This window comes from Aulonocara stuartgranti (genome assembly GCF_965226115.1).
Source record: "Aulonocara stuartgranti genome assembly, chromosome: 10".
NCBI classification, from domain to species: Eukaryota; Metazoa; Chordata; class Actinopteri; order Cichliformes; family Cichlidae; genus Aulonocara; species Aulonocara stuartgranti.
The window spans coordinates 24,026,846-24,046,626 of record NC_138946.1 but is presented as its reverse complement, the minus strand read 5'-3'; the positions used below and the strand labels follow the sequence as shown (position 1 = coordinate 24,046,626).

General features: G+C 41.6%; 2 protein-coding genes across 2 annotated transcripts; both read right to left on the bottom strand.

Moving 5' to 3' along the window:
- Positions 1 to 1,051: 1,051 nt before the first annotated feature.
- Positions 1,052 to 7,380, bottom strand: vps51 (VPS51 subunit of GARP complex). Its single transcript, XM_082549830.1, has 11 exons — positions 6,926 to 7,380; positions 6,437 to 6,566; positions 6,181 to 6,327; positions 5,862 to 6,081; positions 4,776 to 5,667; positions 4,416 to 4,631; positions 4,222 to 4,305; positions 4,003 to 4,137; positions 3,795 to 3,916; positions 1,991 to 2,078; positions 1,052 to 1,900 (listed from the first exon to the last, which is right to left on the bottom strand). Exons 1-11 carry the CDS (start codon positions 7,100 to 7,102, stop codon positions 1,640 to 1,642), a joined length of 2,472 nt encoding a protein of 823 aa, XP_082405956.1. The 5' UTR covers positions 7,103 to 7,380; the 3' UTR covers positions 1,052 to 1,639.
- Positions 7,381 to 8,268: 888 nt separating this feature from the next.
- On the bottom strand, positions 8,269 to 19,573 carry frmd8 (FERM domain containing 8). Its single transcript, XM_082549591.1, has 11 exons — positions 19,138 to 19,573; positions 17,810 to 17,907; positions 17,515 to 17,682; positions 17,297 to 17,398; positions 15,980 to 16,038; positions 15,493 to 15,659; positions 13,360 to 13,575; positions 13,156 to 13,279; positions 12,911 to 13,060; positions 10,738 to 10,966; positions 8,269 to 10,608 (listed from the first exon to the last, which is right to left on the bottom strand). Exons 2-11 carry the CDS (start codon positions 17,898 to 17,900, stop codon positions 10,499 to 10,501), a joined length of 1,416 nt encoding a protein of 471 aa, XP_082405717.1. The 5' UTR covers positions 17,901 to 17,907; positions 19,138 to 19,573; the 3' UTR covers positions 8,269 to 10,498.
- Between the last annotated feature and the right edge of the window lie 208 nt (positions 19,574 to 19,781).

Here is a 19,781-nt window from a genome sequence, read left to right as displayed (position 1 = left end):
GGAGATTCAAAGAGCATACGCACTGCAATACACTTATAACTGATTTAATAAACCCTGTAAACCCACAGAGGCCCTCCTCAGGTTAGACAAACTGAGATTTCCACCAGACTGTACCAACAAGACTGTCAGCGTTTGAACTCTTTCTGTAACAAAGCTGTCAGGAAAGTGAAGTTGACTTCAAAGGCATCTCTCCTCTTTCAGTAAAATCTAAAGCTGAGGGCTTCCGCTTGCAGTAGAGTAATTTTTAAATGATTCTATTTGTACTTTTACCAGAGTAGATCCAAGTACTTCTTCTACAGGTGCATACTTTTCAGACTATATTTGATGTAAACCCCTCACACTGAATGGCGAGGCCACAATAATGATGCATTCAAATACTCAAAGGGAATTCTAAATGTGGGCTAATAATCAAACTTGACAAAAAGCAAGAGAAATGGTCAACGAGACGATTAAGAGTCATCAAAAAGTCATTATGGTTCGATTTAAAAACCTTTTTCTTATAAAATGTTAAATTGCTGCTTATTTCTGCACACCCGTGGGACTGTTGCCATGGGTGCCATAAATAAATAAGGCAAAGTTCAGGTCAAGCTGCTGTCAGTTCCTGAGCAGTTCTGCTGTGGACAGTGAAACACGGGTCGGACCAGTTACCTGTGAACGAACTGAAGGCTTTCCGCAAACACGAAGAGTGCAAATCTGTAGTCCTGTTTAGCTTCTTACAGGTTACTGCAAAATGGGATGTTTGCATCAAGGCAGCTCGTGAGCGTCCATCCAGCAACCTGCACACGGACACGCCCCCCACTACGTTACCGCAGCACGAAATCCTCCCCGCGCCAATCAGGAGGCTCCGCGGTCATCAGAAGAGGGTGGGAGAAAAAGGCTTAGCCAATCAAATGCGATCGTCAGGTGGCGACAGTCAGCTGTACCCTCCAGATAGTAGAAAATGTTGTGAAATTCGCCTCAGTCACTCTCATGTTCACAAGTTTAGATCAGTGCAGAGCGCAGTGCTATATCTACAAGCTGATTTCAACAGGGACAGCACAACCTCCGAATCCCACATTCATACACTTTTATTGCAGACAAGCTACATTTAAACATTCCTTTCATGGAAACAAGCCCAGAAAACAGACTCAAACGACCTGAAGGTAGCAGGTAGACACACATGGATTACATAATCAGAAAATTATTATTCAGCAAAGCACTCTTAAAAATTATTTATTAATACATGTGATTTTCACAGGACACAGCTTCTCTCTGTAGTCATTAATATTATGTACTCAAGGTCAATATTTTATCCTTCAAGTGAAACAGGTGCTAAAAGCTTCAGCTTGTACAGTGGATTATTCAACTCTATCTTTGTATAAGGAGGAGATGGAGATGATTTTATTAGTTTGTAACAGTTACGATATCAAACCAAAGTGGTACAGGCTCATTTGGACTTTAATGACAAGCACTTCGATTTAAATCTGCCACAAATTTGCCGTCAGTTAACAGCTACTACTGTTTGATTTAGTGTTGAAAAAGTAATCATTCCTGACTCGTTCGATCTGGATCAACAGACTGAACAGCAAGTGTTGAACAGAACAGAAGTGTTTAAATTTGGATTCATGATTTCGGTGTAAATCTTTCCATCCCTCGAGCCTTAGCCTCTTTCACAGATAACTTCGATAACACTCTGCTCCATTGGTGCAGGATCCAGGCAGCGGTGGGCGGCGCTTCCAACGATCTCATCTAGCAGGAAGTGCACGAGATTCTCGTCGGAAACAAAGCGCCACAAGTACATCTGCAGGTAGTGGCAGTCCACCTGGATCTGCTGCAGCCCGTATCGGCCAAAAGTGCGCAGGCGGACACACTCCAGGAATGTTTTTAAGCTGATTTTGATAATTCCCGTCATCACGGACACCTGAGGAAGCAGAAAGACGTGCAAGTGAAAATCTAAGATTTTTCCTTTTTCATTTTGTTAAATGAGGACCATCTGCAGATCTGCACCCACCTTGTTGAACTCCACTGAGCTAAAGATGTCGATCCTTTCAGAGAACAGCTTGTGTATGTTGCTCAGCAGATTGGTATCCATGGGAGCACTGAAGGTAAACAGAAGACAAGTGTTCAAGTAAATGTGTTTAAAAATAAAATAAAAAAAGTTAAAGTATGATTAAAAATGCCTATGAAACAACTGACATCGTACTTTCAAGGATAATGTAACACTGTATCTGTGCCTTTTATTTATAATATTTTAATAACCACTCAGTGGTTATTAAAATGTCATTACTTTATGCTGACATTTCCAAAATCACTCTCTGTACTCTACCAAAATAAATAAATGAATCAAAATCAAAAACAGGGTTTCAAACATAAGGCCCATGGTCCAAAATCAGCCCAACAAAGGTTCCAATCTGGCCCTCTGACTGGCATAGAAAAATGTGAAGGCAAGCATCCATTTTGGAATTTTTATTGTGTTTTCAGAAGTTTTAAAACTTTTCTTACTTATAAAGAGCTTCCCTGTGGCCATTCACAGCAAAGTAAAATAATTAAGAAAAGTAAAGTAAGATAGGCAAAGAATTACAGAAAGATTCCTGCTTTTTCACTGTATATTGTAATTTTTACTGTGAGTCAAAAAAGATTTCAGCCTTATAATTATAGGACGGTATGGTAACAAGCTACCAGATCTTTCTCTGTAATTTTACAAATTTATTTCTCACAGTTTAAGCCCAATGAGTCATGCTGACAGTTTTCTTTCATTAACTGCAGCAGCATTTCTTCATCACGTAGAAAAACCGAGATGTAGTGTTGAAATTACACTTCTTTTTCTTATATTGGGATATATTAGGGATTAAATGTTTGGTTAAACTTCTGGGGCTCTTACGGTCAAAATAGGCTGCATGTGGCCCACAATATAAACAAGTTTGACATTCCTGATTTAAAATTTGCTTTCGCCCCATTTATAGGTAGCTCTGCACCACTGCTAGCACTATTATTAACTATTTTAAGGTCAATTGCTGAAAATCCCATTCTGTCCACTTGCACTGGTGTGTTTGCAGTGCACACTGGATCACATGCTCTGTGGTTAAGAGGACAAAGTTACAAGCCAGAGAGCCATAACTTGTAAACAGGTTGAACATGTGCTGCATGCTTACACACCAGTCAGTTAGTTTCTACAGAAATATTTATCTTCAGATACCTCTAGACATAGACCGTTATGACCTTGGAGACAAACTCGCAGCACAAAACTGTGTAAATGTTGCAAGTAAACTACACGAATTATGCATTTTCACCTTTGACCTAATGCACGGCCTCTGAGCTTGAACACTCCAACCTTTTCCACTGAAAACTCCTGTTTGGGAGTTGGTATTTGTTCTCTATGGAAGTTTGAAATCACAGATGTTCAAGAACATCCAAGTGCTGATTGAAAATCTTGACGGGAAACATTGGACAAATTTATAAAGGCCCTTCTATTGTTTCATTTTCTACACATTAGACTCTACTTACTCTACTTTTGCGCAGTGGTGTCCAAACCCAGGCCTCAAGGGCCGGTGTCCTGCAGGTTTTAGATGTGTCCTTGATCCATCACAGCTGATTTAAAAGCTAAATTACCTCCTCAGCATGTCTTGAAGTTCTCCAGAGGCCTGCTAATTAACTAATCATTTGATTCAAGTGTGTTGACCCAGGGTGTTATCTAAAACCTGCAGGACACCGACCTTCGAGGCCTGGAGTTGGCCAAGCCTGGTGTGAACAGAACCAAAAAAAACCCCAAAACCACAACTGCCACCAGCTGAGCAGTGTGTGTAGAGCTATGGTACCTTGGGGTGTAGCTGGCAGCATAGCGGGCTTGCTGCCTGGAGCTGCTGTAGACAGAGAAAGTCCTTTTGCTGGAGTCGCTGCTGTGCGCTTTCCTCACGCCCTCTTCATACAAGAGACCAACCTATCATGCAGAAGGTTAATAAAACACCCCGTTCATGTGGGATCATGGGTGCATGAGGACATTGGGACAGTTGCAAAAACTCTCACCTGCACATCAATGGATGTGGTGTCCTCTACTACTCTCTTCATGACAGCGCGGACATTTCTTGGCTCAATAGTGTTAACCCAGTCTCTGGTTTCAACGCTTTTTCTTAACATTTGGGAAATAATCAGACCCTGAACCTGAAGCAAAACAAAAATAAAGCAACTAAATAAAAAGGTTGTTTCGCTTTTGTGACTTTTAAAGGTTGTTGATAAAAAGCCTACCTTGACATAATGGTTGAGTAGTTTCTGTGCTGCCTCCCTGGCTTCTGCACATAAAGTTGTAACAGGTGTTACGGGACTGTGGTGCTGAGACAGAGAGCAAAAAGCACATTCTTGTCATTACCTTTGGCAGAGTGACTGGCTGATAAAAGAGATCAAAAACATAATGAGAGCTAGTTCTCCTTGTTTTGTGATACCTGTACAAGGAACTGTTCATCTGTGAGAGTAAGTATGTAGGAGATGGTTGAGGTTTCGTACTCCAAGCAAAGACGAGACAGCAGCAACAGAAGGGCTGGGGGAGTTGAACCTCCTTTGTCTCCGGCGGTCTCACAAAACTGCCGAGAAGACTGGCATACAAACTTGATAAAGCTCACCACCAGGCTCTCACGTACACCCTGGCTGCAGAATTCACCCTAAAAGGGGGGGAGACACACACAAACCGGTATCACTCGCACAATGTAGAGACAACACGCAGGGTTACAGTAACACATGATGTCACACATTAGTTCAAACAAATGAAAATTATAAAAGGTAGTTTGGGAGCAGAAAATGTTCACCTTGAAGTACGGCTTGTTAGAGAATGTGATGTCCTTAGCTGTAAAGAGATGCACTGATGCCAGCACCGACTTAATCTGATTGAGAATTGAGGCTGACAGGGAGGAGAGCAGCTCTGGTAGGCTGGTTGGAGCGTCTCTGCCAGAGGCTGGCCCAGCCACAGAAGTGCCAGCCACAGAGAGACGAGGAGTTGCCAGAGCCTGCCTCACGTCTGTCAAGCTGTCCATGTAGAAGCTCTGCAGAGCGGAAAGGTACTGCTTGACTCGCTCCGTCGCCGCCCGTATCACAATCTCCGTCCCCTTGTTTGGCACAGCTGAGCCAGGCAGAAGTTTGGCCACAGCCTGGAGTCTGCGGTGGAAGCGGTCCAGCGCACGTACAAGTAGGGAGTTATCCCCAACCCCTTTCTCCTCTTGTATTCTCCGCTCGACAAGCATGAAATATCGAGCAGCCAAATCATCCACAAAGGCATGCAGCTTGCCATTTGCCATCTGAGGAATATTTTTGGATGCCAGCTCGCCCTTTTGAGCATGGTTGATAAACAGTTCTTGATAGGAAGTGATTACCAAGCATAAGCTGCTCACAAACTCATTGCAGCCTCTGTCAATGAATTCCAGGATGTCAGTATTTGATGCGGGGGAAGGCAGAGAGCTGTTTTTGGGGGAGCCGTCGGTCGGCGATCCGGGGGCTGTTGCAGACGACAACCCGTGCGCGGAAGCATCTTTTGTGGCTGTGGACGGGTACGGCCTTATCTCTGCTTCCAGGCCCTGAAGATCTGACTCAAGGCGAGACCGCGCGTGGCTCAGGAATTTATCACAGAGCTCTTCTGCAGGCTCATCCAACTGCAACAGAAGCTCCACACACTCTGATAAATCTTTGGCACTTGACCCACCATCCCTATGATCACAAGAAGAAAAGACAGAAGCAGAAATGTAATGAAACGTGTGATTTTTTTCCATGAAGTTTGGTCAGTCAACTCAATTTGTGTTTATTTATTTGTAATTTTAATATCTATGCAGTTGTGTCAAACATGCTGTTTATCCTAATTAAAATTATTTTTCTTATATATTGTAATAACTAGTCATTGTCACCTGAACTTCTGTCGAAGCTCCTGGGCCAGCTTGTCCATGATGGCGTGACAGTCATCCTGAATTCCCTTGAAGGAGGGCAGGTGGCTGTACTGCTGCAGTACGCAGCGGGCACGGCGGTGGGTGTTCACCGCCTGAGCGTAGGCCTGCAGCTCCAAACATTTATTCAATCTTGCGGGGAGTTCAAACAGAAACTGCAGCTTCCTCAACAGAGTGTGAACACCTGGAGTGAAACATGGTAAGACCCCCAAAATAAATAAATAAAATATGAATCAACCTATTAAAAAGTTTAATCCAAACAAACAGTCAGGTTAGGTCTCACCAGAGAGTTTGGTTATCTGCGCGTGCTGGTCTTGAAGAGTGCCGCTGATCCGAGCGCTGAACTCTGTGATCGCAGCCATGTTAGCAGACAGACAATCCATTTCATCTTCCATTTTCTTGAAGTCATTCTTCATCTTTCTTATGGTGTCTGGCAGAAGGAAAGAAAGAAAGAAGGATATTTCAGCTATCCAGGTTTGCACAATTTAATGTCAGCTTACGTTAGGGCAGCAGTGTGTGTGTTTATGATGTTCCTTCACCTGTAGCAGATATAAACTTGTTGTAGTTTTCATACACCAGGGTTTGCATGTCGCTGTCCAAAGAGCGGATCTGCCTGACCATACAGGTCTCCTGGTCCATCAGCTCCGTGAGAGAGCACTCCCTCCTGAGCTGGATTTGGATATTTAAAATAAAAAAGTTACTGTACGTATGCTCAGTGGTCATTTGTGTTTTCTAGATATAGTGTGATATAGCATTAAAACTGATTCATTCCTCACTGTTTGGCAAAGACAGAAGCAGATTTTTAAAAAGTGTTTTAACATTCACAGCCATCTACATCTTCACCTGTAGTGACATTACAACTGGGACAAATGAAGGAAGTAACATTACTGCAATCTGCACTGTGTATAGTATTGTCGATTTCAGCATTTCATTTTCTATTATCTGGCATCAAGCTTACGCTAAAATTCTGAAGCAGTCCAGCTTTGTGAGCCACTGAGCGGATTACAATGACAGTAGCAGTTTCGCACCTTGTTGAGATAGAGCTCCGGGTCGAAATGAGGCCCATTGATGTCGCAGGGATCCAGGGACTCCGGCTGCTCCGGGGCCTTTCCTTCCTCATTCAGCCCGTAGTAGATCTTCAACATGCCGTGCACCCTCCGCCTCCTTCCCGGGTCTTCAGCCACCGGCACCGAGCCCTCGTCCATAATGAACGGCGGCCAGCTGTGAAACGTTTAAAGTAAAATAACGATAAACAAAGGCGACGACAAACCAGCTGACAGGAGACAAACGACAGCCACTAGCACTAGCGGCACACAGCTCCTGTGTAATCGCTGTGTGTTTAGCCTCGCTGCCAACTGGAAACAACAAACTCATTCAGGATAAATATTCAGAAAATGTCATATTTTCTCTGAGACAGAAGCAGCTAGGTGGAAGCGCTGTTGTTTCCGGGTTTCTAGCCTATCCGGTGTTACGTCGTCCACCAGTGCACGTAATCTAAACAGCCAATTAGAGCAGTTTCTCTTTGTTTAGCTTTTTATTCACTAAAGGCTTCAAAATTTATGTATTTTATGTAAGAATGTATTTTTTTGGCAAAGTATAGACAGAGACAAAGCTCATAATTGTTCAGGTAAGTGTAATAGTTATGCGCACAACTGCGCATGTCCTAATTGGCACGTAACGCCATATAAAAGTGCTTAGATTGGTTGTAGGGAAAATTAATTGATGACACCAAAATGGATTAAATGTGTATGATAAAATTAACATACAGCCCTGATTATACTGCAATCTGTGATCATAGCAAATCCTACAGTGTTGAAATCAAGAAAAACACAAAAATGTTAATCCCTTGAGTGCTCAGAGGAAAAAAACACTTTTATTATAAGATTTAAAATGTGACAAAAGTCTATATTGTATCATGAACATAAAAATCATAGAGGAATAATAATCTGGGATATAGTTCAGGTATTTGAAAATCATTTGTATAAACAGAAAATCAGAGGTTTTAGGTGCATGTTAAATCATTTCCACAGGAGCACTCACCAAGCTTTCTACAGATATATATCAACTCTTATCATACCTGCCATATATTAAAACATAAACATTTAACAATGAACTTATTTCCTCAAACAATTTGAAATGGATCTAGTTAAGATGGCCACTCAACTAAGAAATTTACATTTACCATTTACAACTGCAAGTGTTAAAGTAAAACAAAATGCCACAGAAATACTGATGAGAAGTTTGCATGAAGTTATGTTATTAAATCATATGCAGAATAACATGTTGGTTAAAATATGGCTTTAGTACACTTAAGCAGCAGCACTGAGGAAGGAATATTTGATGACAGGTATGTTCAGAAAAACGGGGCCACTTTGCATCATCCCATAATTTTAATGAAGGCCGAGCTGACAACCGAGAGGAATTACAGTACACCGTTCAACATCCGCCATCCAGTTACTCAAATATACTCACATCAGATAACATAAAGGAAATACATCATTTTAAACCATAGCAATACCACAACTGTCCATTTTCTGGTTTCAATGCACCAAAACAGTAATTTATATGCCAACTTAGTAGAAACAAAAAAGGCACTTTAATCTTCTGTAAAGTGTTTGAGACTTATTTCTTCATTCACATATACAAACACTGGCAAGTACATGAAAACAAACCAAAAGAAAGTAAAAATGTTCTCTCATAAAAGCTAACAAACAATACAAAACAAATCTCCTGCTGTAAAATGTTTAGAAACAGTGTATTAGTATTAACAAGTGCAGCATCACATGATGTGTAGACTGTCGGAATGCCTATCCTACAACGTGACATGCATAGTGTTTGTTCGCAACAACATACTGTGCTGCTGGCGTTAGTATACAGACAGCAGCTGATACACAAGTCGAAGCATAGAAAAGTAAGAACATTCTGCCGTTTGCGTGCTGAGGAGAGTCGGGAAGAATAGACCGCATGTGCCGCCACATCTCCAATGAGGGCACGTGTTCAAGTGGAAGGTGCTATTACAGAGATGTGGAGACAGAAACTGCCTCCGTTAGCATTAGGGTGGGGTTCAGAGTGACACCCGGGGGACTCTGCCAAGTGCTGGAGGCTAAAATCGGAGTCTGCAGCGTTAAGGTAGCATACACTTGGTTGCAGCATGTCAGGCAGGCTTGCTTTGGTGGAAAGACTTAAGATTTTCAACAGTGTGGCCACAACTTGGTCCTTGTTTTGTGTTCAGAACACACAGCCGCTCTCTAGTCACAACTGTGTCAACAGACTGGGTAGCTTTTGGAGATAAAGTGAAGCAGAAATTGTTTTAATGCTATATAAATCTAATAATCTAGTAATGAAATTCTTCGCATTGTCGTAAAGCTGAAAACGAGGCCTTTTCCCCCCCCAATGATGTCAACAGTGACCGTGTTTGCAGAAAACAACAGTTAGTTTCTTTAATGTCTACACTTTCAATTTACCTTCTGTCATGTCAGAAGTTGCACAAGAACAGTATTGCATCAGTTTTCTTGCTCATCAGGTCCAACAGTCAGGTTAGACTGTGTGCCGAGAGATCGCTTGTATTAATCGTCCATGCTTTGAAATTTAACATTTGAATACAAGCATGGTGCGGCAGTGCTGGATGATCTTTAGATGAATATATTTTTTCCTACACAGGTTCTACAGTTTTATAGCTTTAATTCGATTCTTTTATTAGTGCAAATCCATTTAAACACTTGATACTGTGACCACAGAGTTGCAGCTTCTTTAACAAGAAGTTTTAAAACTCACATTTTTTAAAGCAGGTCGGTCGTGCCACCTCTTTCAAACTAGCTGCAGATATCGCTTAATATTGACTTTGTCAAAAACTCCTGTACTTACAAAAGTCCTCCACAACACAGCCAATGTGCTCCCATAAGGATTGTTTATGGTCAGGATAGCCGGACGCGAAACGTTTCTACTTTTTCTGAAGTGGCTTCACCCTTTCTAGAGATCAAGGCACTGGCAGTTTGAACAAAGCAGAATAGCGGAAATGCACCCTTAGATAGTCCCCTGAAAAGTGTTTGTCATGCTGACTGTTGCCGTTTGTGGTATCGCTTAAAAGTCTGAAGTGGAGTTACGAAAGCTTTAAATATTCTTAATGCTCAATCCCCGATAAGATGAGTAGAGGTAATGCAGTGGTTATACTCATTTGAGGTGCAACATGTTTGAATAATAGCAGTAAATCCGCTTCCAGAGCGCTGCAGAAAGGTCAAAAACAGTTATTGACTGGAGTCACTGTTTGAAGATTGTTATAAGGCTCGTCTCACACTTATTCATCATATGATCTTTACAGTAGGCTGTTTAAGGAACAGCCACTTCAGTTGAACCTTGGAAGCATAGCTGCTAGATCTTTTTTCACATTACTGTACTCGCTTAATGTACACAACTTCAGAAGATAAATATTGTCACTCACACTTGGATCGCTGTCATTTGGTCCTTTACATGTTCACATATTAGCAGATAAGTGTCTCAAGCTCAAAGTAAGTCTCTCCGTTTTTTTTGTTTTGTTTTAAATCTCAGTGTAAAATGTTCAGATTTGGTCTCTGAGAGGATCGGGTCAGATCTGATGGGCGACTTTAACCCTGCTCCAGACTCTCTGTTTGCACTGCAGAGTACGACACTGCAGACGCCTGTCGGGCGAAGAAAGACGCCGCTCTCTTGGGCTTCAAGCGTTTGATTTCTTTTCCTAAAAAAACAAAACAAAAAACACAAAAATGAACAAAGGCTAAAAAAAAATCTCTGACACTGTGAAACGGCACAGAAGGAGCTACCTCCAGAAAGGATAACGGTGCTGTTAAACAAGTTTGGCCCTCACCATCATCGACGTAGCTGATGGTGTTGAGCGATTGGACTCGGCTGCACACAACGCTGCCTTGCCTGTGCAGCATCCCGCGCCTTCCGCCGCGCCCATTCTTGCTCCTTTCTTCCTGTCCGCCGGGCTGCTGTGACAAACTCACCTCGCCGTCCATCTCGGCTGCAGCTGCCCCCTCGGACGCAGACTTAAGCTCCACGCAGAACTCGATGAAGCCGCTCATGAGCTCCGCCTTGTTGGAGGCGGGGAAGAAAAAAAATCATAACTGAGTCTGCTGTAGTCTGCTGTTTAATGGCCTATTACAGAACCCAGACATCCTAAGACTGAGGGGTGGGGGATCTAATATCACAATAGAAGTCACTACTTCACCACAATATAGTGCATTTTCTGTAAATTCAGTGAATAGTTTATATAATCGCCACACGTAAAGTACAAATTCTTTTTTACACTTAAATTAATTAATAAAAAATGAACAGTACTCAGTCATACGTGATTATTTTTGTGCTTTTATGTATAACATCTTGACATATGTTTGACATGACACTTTTCAATATCAAATGACTAAAGACCCAACATAAAATACTCACAAAATATATGAAATGCAAATGCACATTAAAAACGATATAAGGCTATTAAACACTTTAAACAAAATAAATATGGGTCTTATGTGGCATCATCCTTTGTGGCACATACTAGATGACCCTCACACAGTCCCCATGACTCGAGAGCCTCCCTGAGGGCTCTGGCTAACATTTCCCCTGCATGGTCCTCAGGAAAACAGCACGTCTGCAAACACTTACTGCAGTGTGTCGGTCTCGGATGAAGTGCACTGTGCATACATTTGATGCTGCAGTCTAGCATGACACACTGTAGATTTCCTCCAATGTTTTGGCCCGACACTCATAATATAAATGAGGCAACTGGACTTGTGTGAAGTGTTTTCGGCTGGACATGTCAAGTGTTTTGACCAATTTAGAAATCCCTGTTTCTCGACATTCTAAGTTAGGACCGTGTCTTTACAGATAAAAGTTGCAATAGCTGCAAAAGCAATAATTATCTCCTTCCATCTTTGTGATGTTCTAACACTTGACTCCGTTTTATTTTGAGCACCTAACAGTTCTTTTTTTTTTGCTTCTCATTCGTGAACCCTCTCCATACTCTTTCATGTGATCCTTGCGTAGGTGCTAGAACAGGTTTGTTTTGTCGGAGTCTGTGGTGGGGACTGCTTTGTGGTATAATTTTGCAAAGTATAGTTTTCTGGTCCATGTCAGACTTTTTACAACACAACTATGTATATGCTACAGAAGTAGCCCCTCGTTTAGGAACGAGCTCTTTGATTTGTTTTGCAGTAAACAGTGTGCGTGTGACAGCACAAAATAAACAACAGTATAATATGAAACAACAGGCATTTTAATTCCATCTTCCGATATATTTCGCCATATCCTACAGCCCTACTAAGGCTTAGAGCCTGGTGATTATGGTAATAATGCTTTTACTATTAGGTAACAACTTTTTGGTGCCACGTTCACCGAATGAGGACGATAAACCTGAAGCACAAAAATGACTTGATATTTTTTAGGCTTCAGCACCTATATCAATTGTAACACTCATCTAAACATAAATATGCACAGCTGCTTCATTCAATCCTGGAAATCTCACAAACAGCAGGTGCTCTTGACAAGTGACTGCATCTTTTGTCCAAGTTGAAAACATCTCATTTGAAACTGCGTCAGAGGACTACAGCTGACAGCCATAAGACATGCTTGAATAGAGCAAAGAAAGTGGAGATATTCACACCATATTATTTTTTTAATTTCATAAAAAGTTTTCAAACAGCTGGCGTCAGTAGTTGAGCACATAGGATAGTGGATAGAGGCTTTCTCCAAATGGGCGTAGGCTTCTCCCTTAAAGATAGGGTGAGGAGTTCAGGGCTCAGAGTTGAGCTGCTACTCCACTGTATTAAAAGGAGCCAGTTGACAAGGATGTCTACTAGAAACTGAGATATTCTGAGCATGTCCTACCAAGAAGATTCCCCAAGGCCTGGGAATGCCTCAGTGTTCCCCTTGGGTGAGCTGAAGGAGGTAGCGAGGGGAACACAAAGGAGGTTTGGACTTCTCTGCTAAGGCTGCTGCCACAATGCCTCAGCCCTGATGGATGGATGGAAAAAGTTTCTTACCTGTTTTGAGTAGATCTTTAACAACTTGTTGACAGGAGTGCCGTCTTCATCTCCGTCAAACTCCAGCCACAGGATGTGTGAATCCCCCTCCTCCTCGGGGTAGCTGTGGTCCCAGGAGAGCTCACTAAAGCGCAGGCCAAGCAGCACGTGCTGCGGGAAAACATTTCCATAACAGGAACAGAAACCGAGTGAGAACCACAGCAAGTGTGGCTGCTGTTTTACAAAAGGTGTGAATCACTGCTCACCTTCTCTTTGACATCCATCACATAAACACCTTCCAGGCAGATCCCGATGTTGACAGCTTTACGTTTTCCCCTTTGCAGGATCCCCTGCGCTGGTTTGTCAATCTCCCCAAAGAAGAAAGCGCACCTGTTTTCACATTTAAAGTTAATCATTTGCCTTCTGTGGAAAATTACAATGCAAAAATGTGTCATTATGCTACATCATACCCATAATAAGGCAGCGTGTGACAAGTGTTGAGGTACTGGTGTAGGAGCTGCGTGGGCTCAGGAGAGCTTCCAGCAGATGTGCAGATCTTACTGTACTCCTTAAAAAGGTTCTGCTCCAGCCCGACCTGACGGCTTGACTTCCCTCGCAAAGTAGAGAACAAGCCTCCACTCCCCATGGTGACATGTGCAGGCAGATAAGAAGACAGCTTCTTCTCCCTGTGGAAAACAGAGGACAGAGGTTTGCATCGGATCTGTGAAGTATTTTCTCTCGTCTGCTCCTCTTTCCTAATTTACCCAACTGTCAATCTTTCTTCCTTTCATGTTGGTCTCATTTAAATGTTCTTCGCAGCGCGTCTTACTGTGACTTTTTGTGAGACCAAAGGACAAAATGCACTCATCTCCCAATTAAATTGTCTAGAGTGTAGCTCTAGTTTTTGACCTTTCCTCCTTAAATGCTACCACTCACATTCTTAGATAAACACGCTCCTTAAGTGCAAGAGGACTACTTCCTTTACAGAATCTATTTCATATAATTATGTAGAAATCTTCTGATAAGAGCATCTAGATTTAAAATAACCCATAAACATGCCTCAAAGAATTGCCCGGCTTTGTCTCGTCATCGGCCATCATAGGAATCTATTTTGTTCTACTTTGGACAGTTAACGAAAATGTTTTATGTAGAGGACAAAGCAAGTATCTCGTCTCATTTTTAAACTGGTTGGGGTGCAGCATTATTGTTTATGTTCATGCAGTAAGAACATCGGATTATCTTTCGAAGTATAAAACCTATGGATCAGTCAGTAAATTGCTTTGAAACAGCAGGCAGGAAGTTCAGACACCAGATAAAAACACACAGTAGGATTTTGCAACTCCATAAGCAAAGACTTCCTTAAAAAGTCTATAAATATGCATGTTTTTGTGTAGCTGTGGGTGCCTGTAAGATGCTTCTAAGAGTAGATAGGTTACACTGATAATAATATACCTAATGCTGTATTGTATGTGCAGTGTCAATTTTTAGTACTTCACTTGCAGTGGCTCTTAGACAACCTGACAGAGAAGAAACCAATGATGAATGTTGTCATTAGAAATGCCTTATCCCACCTGCACACCAACAAGTACTTAGAAAAACACTGCAGTGTTCAGGCAACTGTTAATATAAAAAAAGGCTTCTTAAACAAAAGGACGACTGACCTTATTCACAGTATCTGTGTACCTTTTACAGGACTGCATCACATTGTCATAGACTGTAGTGAAGCACTCAAAGCTACTCAGTCTATCAGATCCCTAATTGAGGAATATGCAGGCTGTGGGAAATGGTTTGGGTGGTGCTTTTTACATTGTTTATTTTTTCTACTACATTAGGCTGTGCAGTAGAAAGGAATCATCTCAGAGTCTGACAGATTTATGAAAGGCAGATCGACCATTTCTTTATAAATAAATGGAAGAGAGATACTGTTTCATTTTGCATAAACTGCAAAGTCTGTGTGAACGTGTATGAGCACATTCTCTAAGTGCAAGAGTAAACATACACAGAGTAGAATACTGGGAAAAACTTAGTCAGATTAAGCAAGGATTACTTTTCTGAAATGGCACGCAACTGGCTCACTTTCACAGGTATGTATTAACCTCACTGACTCTGCAGTTTCCTTCTCTTCCATCTATGCTTTAAGAAATGTGTTTTTAAAAAAATGAATCCCACTAAATTATGAAGGCCTTAAGCAAAAATTATTTTAACTACTTTAGGTGGAGGGTACATAATGTGAATAAGGCAATGACTGAATGTTGCCAGACCACTAACAAAACACATAAAATAAACATCAGTAGGGTCTGGGGACCGATTTCTTCCTTTTCTATTATGTAAAGAGGAAGATATAACTGAAGTAGGAAGAAGCAATTGCTTTCAAATTGTCATTGTCCTGTAGATAAATGACTGAAACTGACAAAATCTAACCATTCCTTAAGCTTGTAGCTCACAACTTACCCCCCCAAAGCTACAATTTCAGACCCAGAAGCACAACTGATATAAGACTTAAGACATATCGGCCAATACTTTTTTCTTTCAGGCACATGAAACATAAACAAATTCCCCCTAGCATCATCATGTGTAGTTATTTATGAGCAGTTGCTTCTCACCTTATAGTTGTAGTAAACTGTTGGCTGTCCAGACTAGTTCCCTCATCGAGAGCAATAGACAAAGCTCCAAGACTAGTCCAATGCTCAGGGTCGCAGGGGTATCGACCGGTGAGGATGTTGCTCCTGGCTTCCTCATAAAGAAGTCGCAACACTCCCTCCTCTTGTATCTGCACCGGAGTGAGACAGTAACTCCCAGTAAGCACATTAAATTTGAAACTGAAAAAGAGTTTTTGTCTAATTAAGTCAAAATTTGTATTTCATTTAGCTTCGTTTGATTTGATTTGACATAATATTATGAGTCGTCAACTTTAATTTGCTGCTATGTTTGTAACACAAGGAAACACTGTTAGTTTTAACAAGCCATGTGAAGTCAATAAATTAGACAAAATCTTCAGAAAAATGAAATGCAGACCTCGGTTACCCCTGGAGTATAACACCGTTTCCACCATTCTAAGATTAGTTTAAGTTGTAGCAGAGTTAAGAATACCTGCAGCTCTTTAGATTTCGGATAAAACACACTGCGCCTGTACTGGAGACATGGTTCATCTGTAAAAAGGCAGAGGACAATCATGCTTTACTGTTTCGCGAAGTATTCAAGTCCACATTGGATGACAATCAGCCTCATCATCCAGTGTGGAGGAGTGAGGGTAGAAAGACAATGTGAGTCCCCTCAAGCCCACTCTGCTGTGGCTCACAGTCCTGTGCCGTGGGTGGAATTTACTCCACAGGAAAAGTAACAGCTTTTAAGGGATTATACAATACCTGTGTGATACTTTTTATGCTTTATTAGTGGAAAGCTGTCACTGTAGACTAATAGCACCTGCCACACTGCAAATGTGTGGGCTGATCGTCTCTGAGGGGGAGGTTTTAGGACAAAAAAACAAACAGGAAAAGAAACAAAAAACAGCAGACTGAGTCAGTGCTTCTTACCCCACTTGCAACTCTTTTAAAATGTGTTGTACTTAACACAAGCAGTAACTAACTGTAAAAACTTTTGCTATTCTGTTCTGCATAACACATGCTAAGGGATGCTAATGATTTAGCTCATGAGAACTGCTGTAATCCTAAAAGGATCACATAATCTCTCAAAGTGTGGAATATAACGTCTGTTTTTCTCTTCCTCCAAATGCTTGTTCCATATTTACTTTGATTTTCTACCTGTTTCAGTTGTTTCTTTTCCTGTTCAACAAAAGCAGTTCATGTCAATGCCTCCTTTTCCATGTTTCTCTTTTATCACATCCAAGCAAACCTGACAGCCCTTTTATCCATTATTTACCTCAAGTAAGCCAGCAACCACCATTAACGTATAAGTAAGCTAGAAATAAAGAGGAAACAGCTGCAGAAAAAGAAACAAGCTGTTGTCAGCACGTAAAAATGCTTTGTTTGGAGGCAGAAAACTAGGCTGGTGACAGAAGTCAGCTTAAGGCAAACAGAGAGTGCCAATTACTAGACTGGACTGATGTTTACGTGCAGCTCATTGGTAACTACAGTGTATTAGAAACTATAGAATAACATTCTTCAGTCTGTAGAGGATTGCAGCTGTTTAATTGTAAGATTTATGGCAACAAGAGGGCATACTCCGTAAGCAAAAAGCTTTACTTTATCTTATTAGGAAGGATTTACAAGAATAATCTACCACTCAGCAGCAGAAGCCATTATCTTTCCTTTCATCTCTTTGTACACTGCAACACCCTTTTCCCGTACAAAGTTCGAGTCATGCTTTCATTACAGAAACTAGATTTCTTGCGTTGACAGCTTTTCTTTAGTCCAGTGTTTGGTGGCGCACGCAAGTCAAAACTCTGACCTTGTGAAATGTCTTCCTCTGAAGCCTCGGTGAAGCGATACAGCAAGTCGTGCCACTGCCGACACAACTTGTACGGTTGATGCCTCGTCTTTAACTGCAGTTCTGAAGATAGGGAGTGAGGAAAAAAGTTATGCAGCAGCATGTTTTACTCATATCAAGTGATATCACATAATACAGTTAAGTGATAGAAATATGAGGAGGAGGGTTGGGGTTCTAACCGAGCAGTGGAGAGCAAAGCCAGAAGGCAAAAACATCCTGTACAGACTCAGGAGTATGGAGAGCTTCACGAACGTTGCGGCCCAGCTCTTGCACGGTGACAGTGCCGAGCCCTTCTAGAGTTAAGTGTACTGCACTGTCACCAAACAAGTATATAAGCACATCTTGAGCTGTGTGAACAAACATAATTTAAAAAAAAGCAAAGAGATTAATAACAAAAACAATAATAATAGATTAACTACTTTGGGGGTTTTTTGCACGATAAAATAATCTGGGTGAGACTGTTTGACATCATACCACGAGATAGTGTTGCAGAGGAAGCCACACTTCCTCTTAGCGAGTGATCATCTGATGAATCTGGAGGAAAACTGCACTCATCTCCTTCCATCTCTAACCTGAAATGAAAACACCAAAAATTCAGATGAGTAACAACACAGACTCACGACAAGATTCTTTACAGGGAGGAGCAATGCAACGGGAAGGGATGGCTAGAAATCTACCCAAGTGTCTGATGGGTGAGACAAAACAATCACCAGGAGTGAAAATCAAAACAATACTGTAAACTGCACTTGAGGAACACAAACACGTCGCAGTTGAACACAGAAGTGGCAACAGAGGCAGCACACCTGCAATATATTACAGTCCCACTCCCAACCCAAATGGACTCTCAAGTTATTCATCAACAGTATACTAAAAGGAAATGCCAGCAAAGCGGTGTAGGCGTGTGTGCTGCTTATACTGACATTCTTACACATGTGTGTAATAGCTTGGGAATAGCCACATAATATGTCTCTAAACAAAGCATTACAGCTAAGTAACCTCTTCAGAGATAACTAGACCAGCAGGAATTCAATTCAATTTTATTTATATAGCGCCAAATCACAAGAACAGTCGCCTCAAGGAGCTTTATATTGTAAGGTAGACCCTACAATAATAGGGGGTGCATCTTTATCACTTTATTCCATTTGGTGCTCTTTCTATTATATTTTGTTCAAAACAAAAGTCAGGGTTCAATACATAACCCAGCGCCACCTCGTGTTTTTAACCCGAGAATGATCCTATACGATCACTACATCCCAGTCAGTCGACTGCTGACCTCACCCTGTTCAACTGCAGTGCTCCGTGAGCACCAACATGTAACTGTTACGGTTTTTAACGTGGCTTCGAACATTTCTAGAACAGCCTTCATACCGTTACAGAGAGACAACAAACACGGGCGTCGTTGAAACGGGCAACATCTCGCCGCCCGTGGATAAAATAATAGCTAGCTCCTCAGTTTTAACAGGGCTGCCCCAAACTCAGCCGGGGATGAAATTTGTGTGACATTATAGAGAATAACTCAACACACAAAAAGTGAATTGCGTAGACTATTATCTAAAAGGCAGTTGAAAACACCATGCTAGCTAAATAAGCTAGGCATCGGAAATATTACCAACACTGGACGTCACTGCGATCATTTTAGACGTGTTAATGCGCTTCATTTATCTGCCAGTAGGAAACAATTTAGATGCCGAAGCTATCTGGCCCATTGGCTAACTTTGTGTGTGTTTTGTTTAACAGAGTGACCCACTATTAATAGCAAGTGATGAAACTACTATGTTCCAATGTCTCTGTTGTCCACCTACCTGCCAGTTCCTGTAAGTTTCCGTCCACTCGCTTCTCTCGATGGGATCCTGTTGATTTTGTAAATACTGTGGCCAAGTACACCAACTAATTAAAAACCCGCTGTTATTGCCCTCACCACAGCTTCCCAGCTACCCTGAACTAGCTCTTCTAGCAGTTGCAACAGTTTCAAATTGTGCGACTCCCGAACGACTTGATTATTCTAACCCGTTCCTCATTACTTGGGTGTGACAGCCAAGCTAGAAGATTTTTTTAACCACAGCAATTCAAATATTTCTAAATTAAACAGTCGCGGAGGCAATTGGAAGCGAATATCCATACATGTTCCATCTGGAGGTAGTTTGAAAGTTCACTGACTGACATAGAGTGTACACTTTGAAGTCGTTCACATGAGATCGGGTCAAAAATATTTGATCCTCAGAATGACGGGGAAAATGAGGCGAACGTCAGAGAGTGCGTCGTCCCGTCACGTGACTGAAACGTAATCGCAGCTGTACTTCAGCAGGCAGCGGATTAATTCTGCTTATCTGCTGACTGTCATTAAGTTTACCTGCGAAAAACAGATTACAGCCACGGTAATACAATCGATTCCACGCAGTCACAGCTTCAGACGTCCTCATGAATCAACTTTGATCTGATACAGTCT

What these genes read in the sequence shown, in the direction of transcription:
- vps51 (XM_082549830.1), bottom strand. Translation starts at nt 7,102, where the DNA reads ATGGACGAGGGCTCGGTGCCGGTGGCTGAAGACCCGGGAAGGAGGCGG. An exon ending in TACTCAACCATTATGTCAAG is followed by an intron (nt 4,138 to 4,221) that starts GTAGGCTTTTTA and finishes GTTTTGCTTCAG; the next exon opens with GTTCAGGGTCTGATTATTTC. An exon ending in GCTCAGTGGAGTTCAACAAG is followed by an intron (nt 1,901 to 1,990) that starts GTGGGTGCAGAT and finishes CTGCTTCCTCAG; the next exon opens with GTGTCCGTGATGACGGGAAT.
- frmd8 (XM_082549591.1), bottom strand. Translation starts at nt 17,900, where the DNA reads ATGGAAGGAGATGAGTGCAGTTTTCCTCCAGATTCATCAGATGATCAC. An exon ending in CAGTTTACTACAACTATAAG is followed by an intron (nt 13,576 to 15,492) that starts GTGAGAAGCAAC and finishes TGTTTTCCACAG; the next exon opens with GGAGAAGAAGCTGTCTTCTT. An exon ending in TGATGGATGTCAAAGAGAAG is followed by an intron (nt 13,061 to 13,155) that starts GTGAGCAGTGAT and finishes GTTTTCCCGCAG; the next exon opens with CACGTGCTGCTTGGCCTGCG.